The sequence below is a fragment of the Geospiza fortis genome, unplaced genomic scaffold, assembly GCF_000277835.1.
Source record: "Geospiza fortis unplaced genomic scaffold, GeoFor_1.0 scaffold35, whole genome shotgun sequence".
Classification (NCBI taxonomy): domain Eukaryota; kingdom Metazoa; phylum Chordata; class Aves; order Passeriformes; family Thraupidae; genus Geospiza; species Geospiza fortis.
Window position 1 is genome coordinate 38,313 of NW_005054453.1, and position 8,768 is coordinate 47,080.

The following is an 8,768-nucleotide window of genomic DNA, read 5'->3' on the forward strand; positions in this document are numbered from 1 at the left end:
CAAGTCACTAAACCGTTACTCCCAGCTATAGCAACATCTCACAACAACCTTCAGTGCACCAAGCGGAGGCAAGATCCAGGATACACGGCACACCACCCCAAAGGTAATCTGTGAGCTAACCTCCCAGTCTGTCTTCTTGCTGAGTGAGTAGCAGGGGCTTGGAGCCCAAGAAAGGAACCTCTATTTATCAGGAGAAACATTAGAACTCTTCTGCACATAATCCTCCACTCAACCAATACAGAAACACATCATCATTTGCTTTTCTCCTTAAACTAAACTGAACCTATTAGTAAAAAAATATATTCCCACTGAAGTTTGTCAATTAACTAAGAAATCATATTTTCAACCTTATTACCTTTACTTCCAACCATCACCTTACTAAATGCTCATGTGCTGCCTCTACTTGAAAGCAAGTCTTACAGCAGTAGCTTAATAAATTATGTGTGTAGCACTAAGTTGATACATAACACAAAAGACATCACAAGTCAATACCCACAAAGTAAAGCAAAAAAAAAAAAGAGAAAAACTATTAACTGTGGAGGGTACTAGAGGAGACTCCTAGAGCACATCCCAGATACATCCTTGTGCTAGATCTTGTACAAACAAATTTAAAAACATTGAATAAAACTCTAATAAAATCAATACAATTTCATCCATCACATTTGTAAAGATATGTACATTTCCTGTGATAAATACCATGCAGATACACTGCTTATTTTTAAAGACTCAATGAATGGAAAAATATACCTTTGCCTTCTCTAGGTTTCTTCTTTATACCTAGATCTGGAGACCCATCAGATAAAGCTGATTGCTGGGTCTTGGGTTTACGGCCAGCTGCACATAATACATGGGGAAAAAGAAGTATTAATCATATGCAGAGTAAAATTTTATAGTTTGCCTTTGCTGAAAAAAGCAGTTTGTGTATTTCCCCCCTTCTGTTTCCTCGCCACAGGTATGGATAAACTTCGATTCTTAGATTACTAGTGCACATCCAGTGCTTACTTCATAGGCAGATTTAACTCAATTGCAGACAAGTTAATGGGCATTTTTATTAATTCTAAGACCCACAGATCTTGGATTTGTATCATTTTATCACTACATTGCATTTGTTTCCCTCTAAATTACAAGTAAATATTCCATCTCAGCATGTCTGGAAACTATTAAATCAATGTTCCTAAAGCTATGTGAACTGTATTGATGCCTCTAACAAAACTGCTAGACCACAGAGAACAACCTTACCAGATGCCAACCTCTCATGTGACAGCAAAATGCTTAGAAATCAAACACTGCTCTGAATTGTTTCTCCTCCAAGACACGCCAATTAGACAGGAAAGACAAAAATTTCACATATAAGACCTTATAATGATTTTGTAAACTGATTTATGTTTTTTTTAAGTTAGTATTTACCCTGCTGCTTCATTGCATGAACCCCAAGCCTACCATCTCACCAAATATACCCACATTCCACACAAAGTGGCTACCCACCACAAAAGTCCTCTTTGAATACTCTACCCTTCCTCCACTTTGTGTTAAAATACACAACACAGAAACCATCTTCCTTCATGGCTTGTCAAAGCCCATTCTCTTGCTCCCTCTTTTTTCTGGATGCAGACCCATTTTTCTAAGAACTCACATTTTAGACTCCCATCAATCTGTTTGTATGAGCAAAGAGATCAGACCATCCAATCCATCCTCCCCTGTATCAACTGCACCATCCATGGCAGTGGACAACAGAAGTAAAATTTTGAGATTGCTCCAATGAAAAGCCATATGTACCCTTTTTCTTTTTCATTGGCTCATGGATATCAGGGGAAGTTGGAACAGGAGACACGTCCATTTGTTCAGATTCCTCTGTTGATACTTCCACCACGGTTTCTGTGATCACATCAGGTCTCATGGCTGCATGGATAAATTCTGGGGTGGACACACAAGGAGGGACAAAAACTTCCACTACAAGAGAAGAAAAAAAGAATATCTGATGAAGTTTCTACCTGATTTTATTTGAATGTATCTTACATAAAATTATTTTAAACAAAGCATATGCAACACTGTATTAAGTTTCTGCTCCAAAATCCAGTCATCTTGAAAATCAATCCAACTCCCCAAAACATGCACACTTGTCAGTAGTTTTAGGCAAAAGCAAGTACCACACCAATATTCTTCAGAACGAAACTCAACTTTAATTTAAACAAATTAGAGCTTCATCTTTGATCATTACTCTGATCTCCACTTCCTACTTTGTAGCTTTTGCATTTCAGTTTGATCATTATTTCATCCAACATATATTAAATAATTTCAGAAGGGACATCAGTTAAAGTAACCATCAACATTAAGGTTTGGTTTTTCAGACTGGTAACACTGTGCAACACATTGGTTTTGGGCATTCTTTATAAAATGGAAAGATGAATAGAAATACTTTTCCCTTAAAATAACTCTTTATTTCAGCAATTTGAAATGTCAGATTCACAGAACCCAGAATGGCTGGGGTTAGAAGGGGACCTGGTGCAACCCCGTGCTCAAGCTGTGCCACATAGGGCTGGTTGCCCAGGATCCTGTACTTTTTAGTATCTCCAAGGATGGAGTCCCCATGGCTTCTCTGGTCAATCTGTGCCAGAGCTCTGTCACCTGCACAGTGAAAAAGTATTCCATGATGTTTAGGGGGGAAAAATTAATTTTAAATATGTCGTTATATATGTAAATATGTCAGCTATCTCTTCCCAACAACCCTTCTCAGATAAATGATTTAATCTGTAAGTATACGTGTTGCAGGGTGGAGAAATCATGTAAAACTCAAACAAATCAGTAGTTTTCAAATATGCAGGCAAATGTTTTAATAGAGCTCTTCACAGAAACAGGTTTCCCACTTTGCTTGTCTTACTGATTAGTAGAAGGAGAAATGGCTCCCAGAGCAGAGACTGTGGCTGACATACCAGGACTCCTGGCATCTCTCAGGCAGGTAGGAGACTCCATATGAAGCAAGGCCTCTGCAGCTTCAATTGTCTTATCTGTGCAGTGCACATTACTGCCATGAACTGATGCTTCTACTGCAGAAGGATACAAAAAAATTATGAGGACAGGTTACTTATAGAAGTCCACATGTATCCCTGTACAACTATACTTCTCAATCTTTAACATGAAAACCACAAGATTATCAGATGTCTTCACACCTTTTATACCTTCCTGTCAACAGAAATATTTAGGGAAGACATGAAACAAGCAGAACTGACACTGTCACTTCCTAGATTAGATTTCTAGTTCACAAGCAAGCTACTCATTTCCATGAGGAGTTCAAGAGCTTACAGAAGGAGACTGAGATTTATCTTCTGCCTTCAAATTAACCAGAAAAAAACCAGATTGTGATGAGGATGATTACAAATTAATGCAGCAGAACAGAGAAGTAGTATCATCTCCAACTATTATCTCATTAAAATCTAAAGGTCACCTCTTCAAATTTTCAGTCTTTTGGATAAATATATACACATACATGTCTATGTATATACATATACATATATGCAAATACAAGACTAGTTTCCAAAACATACATCCTGTTTTGATTTCTGATACTGAAAATAATTTTGAGTTCATTTTAGCAGGTTGGTTGTTTAAAAAACCACAAAGCACAACAAACAGTATAAAGAGTGTGCTTTATGCAAAAACTAAGGGAAGAAGGTAAAAAAAGTTCTTTTTTCAAGTTCTGAAAATTTAGGAAAACTAATTAATCAAAAATAATGTAACTTCAAGAGAGTACAGTTAAGTTTGACACAGTGCAGATCACAGCAGCAACACAAAAAACCCCAACGTACCATGTAAAACTACAATTCTATGCACAGCTAACTCCATATTGCTCGCCCTTGTGAAGGTTTGGAAAAGTGGTGACTGCAGAAACACCTGTTGTCCATTATCCACACTCTGGCCAAGGTAGCTGTAGCTGTCTCTCTTCAGTTGCTCTTTCCATTTATGGCCATCTGCTCTAAGCTGAACCACTCCAGCCAGGCAGCCAGCAAGCAGGAGATCTATCTTTAGCCTAAGCAGAGTCACCTATCTCTAGTATCACAGAACTAAAGAGGATTTGGGAATAATTCTCTACAAAAACTTCAAGGCACGTATGCTGTTACTGAAAAAGCCTAAGAAATAACTGATGGTTTGTTTAGTGAAAAGCGGGGAAACATAATGCCAGAGTTACTTCTGACTTAAGGAAACACCAGATACACAGAGATTCCCTGCAGGCTCACGTGGGGAAGCCTTCCAGCATACTCCAGTTTCTACAAATGCAGGGATTAAAAACTTGAAAAATCTACTAGCCAGCAGATTAAACGTATCAACCAGAAGCTGAAAGTGGATGAAATGTGGAAGATGCAGAAATGCAAAACTACAGGCGACAAAGTTCTTGCTGAACCAGCCTGCTGCCCACCTGCTGGCTGGCTGATGGGATTCCCACCACAGCCTATTAGCTATGGCCTGGGATGCTATTTAGAGGGCTTTATCTTTTGGAACAGTAGATGCCTGTTAAGGCTCACATTCCAACACTGCTTCACCCCAGGCTGTGAACAATAAAACCTTACCTACGAGCACAGGAAAATCGGAGAAGGGTCTTTATTTTGCACTCTGTCCTTGGATAACCATAACCATGAGCCCCTTTCCCCAGCTGCAAACCCTGGATGCTCCCCATGCTTGGCCAAGCGTTTCCTTCCCAAGCGGCTGTTTGGTTATACCCAAAGTCCTGACCCCCTGCAGTGTAACAGAACAGCCCTCCTGGAGCAGGAAACCCTCTGACTAAACATTTCTCTTTCTAAACAAAAGTTTCAGTTGCACAGAATTTGATTACTAAGTTTCCCTCATCTACCTGATAAAAATTTTCACTGATCATCAGAATACAGGAACAATATTCAGACAGTTGATAAAAAATGTGTAAATTCTACAACACTACTGAAATTAGAAAGTCCAAATCAGTATTTATATGTTATATGTTATATTATTCTAATGCATGCAATAAGATTCAAAGCATGTCAGTAAAGCTTCTCCAACCAGATAGCTGTTTCTGTGCCATTAGGTTCAGCATATAAAGGACTTTTGTAAAGAAATTCAAACTCAGATGACAAATTTCCATTTTAAGAGGGTATTGAATTCACTACCTCCTAAATGCTTAAAAGCATACAAAGCTTTCCTACAGAGAACAGTTTAGATACTGCACCACAACTAAGAGGTACTTAGCAGAGGGCAGGAGCCAGGCAACAAACACAGCAGAAAGCCATCTATGTACTTTTCCAGCACGAGGATATTCTGCTGAAGGACCAGGGTGGAGGAAAAGGAAATACAACCAGCATTAGGGACTAGGACTGCAGAACTGTAACAGAAAAGCAAAGGAACCACTCAACTTCTCCCCTAAGCAACCCTTCAATTTCCAATATAAACAGCACTATCTACTCCACAAAAGCCTCTGACACTTGGAAAATACACACTTCACAAATGCTTTTCCCATGGGAGCTACTTGGGACTCCACTAAGACTGTCACCTAAAAAATATCAAGCAAAAAATAGTAACACTTCTGGCTTTGGCTGAACAACACATGCTGTCTGTCTATCACGACAGTTAACAAAGTAATCTAACATTGCCAAAACGACAGCTATTAAAACACTTACTAAATTCAGTCCTATTACCAAGTTTCAAGTCTTCCCAGCTAACTAATTCTCCTTTACCCAGTACATGGTTTTTAGCCTTAGAGGCATTTGTTTACCCAGTGAACATCAGGAGTTTGCATTTCCTCACAGGGAATGTTTACTGCACCAACACAGTGGGAAGGAAAACAAGAGAAATTTCTATCCTAGCACAAATTTATGTAAAATATCTTTCTGACATGCTAGAAAATGTCTAACAGAAGACAGCATGTCAGAGTGCTCTGATAGAAGACATGGTGCCCAAAAACAGCTAAAAAACCCATCATAAAAGATGAAGTGAGGGAACAGGCTCTCTCTGAGAAGGGACAAGAAAAAAACAGGCAGCTCTTCTTGCAAATGACTGGACCAAGTGTCATCAACGAAATTATACTTGTAGCTCAACAGTTCTCACAAAAAAAAGATGGAGAGAAAAGGAAAACAAAACAAGTAGGAGTCCACAATTAAAAAAAGACAACTTCCCAAGACTTTGATACACAAGTATCACAGTTCTAATCAAAGGCTGAAGTGTGTCACCCATTTCTCTAAAAATGCCCAATTCTATTTCTATTATAATATGCTATCAACTATATTCAAGACCCCAAAGCTAAAACAGACTGTATTGTTTCAGTAAACAATACAAGGTGTAGGTCTGTTATATTATACAATCATTTCAGAAACAACTGTCACTTGCCCAAACGAAGCAAAGTAGTTTATGTGGATGGAAGTAAATTTTCCACACTTTTGTAACTGAGTAACAAGAGAACTGCCATTTACTGATCTAGAACACGAGAGCTAAGACCACCACTTATCTTCCATTCTTTAAAATCAAATCTCATCTTACTGCTTTTATTAAAGAATCTGAGTCCTTGGCACATGATTTTAAAATATTTAATTTAAAAATTTTGATCTATTTATAGAAAAAAATCTCAAAAACAAATTCAGATATAAAGTGTAAATAGATAAGTAGGCTAGTTGATACCTATCTTCACTGTTGGCCTAATGTTTGCTAACTCCACTTTCTACCCAAACAGTGTGTATAGTAGATTATTCAAGGTTCTCAACAGCTGTTACAAAATACTAACCTTGGTAATTAAGTCTGAAAGGGCTGTACTTTGGATTTACAGAAAAAAATACTGGCAACCTATTCATTTGGTAACAATGTCCCCCCCTTTTAACATAAGGCTAACAAAATTATTGAAAGCAATTTATGAGACTGAAGAAATGGACTGAAATTTTCAAAACGGTATTCTTTTGCACTGCACTACAGAAGCACCTGCAATAGCTTACCCTTTAATGCTATCAGGCAACATTTTATTAAAGAATTCACAATTCCAAGCATGGAACGCAGTAGAGTGGCTACCTATACACTAACAAACCTCATTAAAGTTTACTGGCGCTCATGTGCTTGTTTTATTTCAGCATTTAAAAACAGCAGTGGAAGTTAGTAAGAGTGCTTAAACAACGTCTTAATTAAAAGCAGTTGAATTGCCTCTATAGGTAATACCCAGAAATCTTTCTGTATGCAAAACTTGACTTGGAAAAGAAAGCATTCTTCAGTTTACTGCTTGTTTCATGGCAGACATTTATTCAGAAACCAAAAACCAGTTTCTTGGGTTTTTCAATATTTCCCTAAGCCCGCCTCCGTTCAAGACTCTCAGCTGCACACAATTTAAGGATGATGCCTAACCCACTGCATAAAGACAGATCAATAACAAAGATGAGAGCAACCATCTCAAAACACTTGTTTCACTGTGAGCCATGTTATCAGCCCAATATTGACAGAAATATTAACTACAAAGCCAAAACATATCTTTGTAAAGTCATTTTGGAGTTGCTCTTACAACTGGCAATTAAGATAACTCTAAGCAGTAATAATTTTGGTTCATCTTATTTCCCACAGTTATTAAACACTGAAGTTTTGTCAACACTGAAAGCAGCAGCCATGGGAAAAAGCAACATATAATTATTATAATCCCTTAGGATAAAGAATTCCTCACTTAAATCCACGTGATATCTGCATACAAAACTAAGTAAACAGATATGGTATCTTGATAGTATGATGATGGGAATACTAGATATGCATAGGTATCACTCACTGCTACGCAAATATGGAAAAAAGGAATTAATTGGTTGGGCTAATGAGATTAGTATGACAAAGGATATCAAAAAGAGCAATGCAAAGGTCATTATTATTTATCTAAGGACTCGCTCTCAAGCAACCTAGTTACAGTGACTTAAGAAGGTGTTGACACAATGACCAAGTACTTAAACGTTCTCTATTCACGGACAATCAAAAGTAAAAAACAACTCACTGAGACCTGCAGCAGTGAGACCTGCAGAAATCAAAGTTGTTCTACTGGCAAAGTCAAGCTATTGCTCCATCCTAGACCCAAGTGTCAAAATGCTTAGGACCTACTCTGTTATGCAGCAGAACAGTTTTACACTGCTTTGTAGTGTATTTTTCCATGTCTGGGGTGTGGGTCATCCTCCTCCAAAAAACCCTGGGTATTTTTCCACATTAAGTAAAACAAATGATGACGATTATGTGACTTGGTCCTTTCTAAAGGATAAACGACAGAGCATTTATCTTTAGGCCTCTGAAAGCCCACTGCCATGTCAATGCAAAGCCAGTATAAAGCTTGACTCTCTCTGAAAATTCATGTGCAGCTACTGCACAATTTTCATTACCTATAATGCCATACACTGTACTGCTTACGGTTCCAAGGACTACTTTTAGAAGTTCAGATTCATGATGTAAAGGCAAAAATAAAATCAAATCTAGTACAACTTCGGTGGAGAACTGAATGCTTGACACTGCATTTGAGGTTTGGGTCAGTCGTAACCTTGCTCGTTTTCCAGGGCTTTACCACACTTTAAGACAAGTCCGGCGATCACCGGGCTATCCTGTTGTCAGACAGATACAACAGAACGGAAAGAGGCCAAACCACGCAGGACTCAAAACACAACCCCGAACGAGTGCTACACCTCGGGTAAACGGCCCAGGTCCCGGCAGCGGCCGCGCCCGGCGGCTGCAAGGTCTGGCGGTGCGGGGGAGCGGCCAGAGAAAGCGCGGCACCTGCACGGGCCGGCGGCAGGGAACGGAATTCTCGCCGC

At 38.7% G+C, this 8,768-nt stretch overlaps 1 protein-coding gene across 2 annotated transcripts in view; it reads right to left on the bottom strand.

Moving 5' to 3' along the window:
* ELF2 (E74 like ETS transcription factor 2) overlaps window positions 1-8,768 on the bottom strand; it is a 35,221-nt gene that overhangs the window by 4,344 nt on the left and 22,109 nt on the right. For both annotated transcript variants that reach the window (XM_005427758.2, XM_005427759.2), the window contains 3 exons: window positions 2,931-3,044; window positions 1,777-1,950; window positions 748-834 (listed from right to left, as the gene is read on the bottom strand). In XM_005427758.2, the coding sequence (XP_005427815.1) occupies window positions 748-834; window positions 1,777-1,950; window positions 2,931-3,044 (375 nt within the window). The remainder of the gene's footprint in view (window positions 1-747; window positions 835-1,776; window positions 1,951-2,930; window positions 3,045-8,768) is intronic.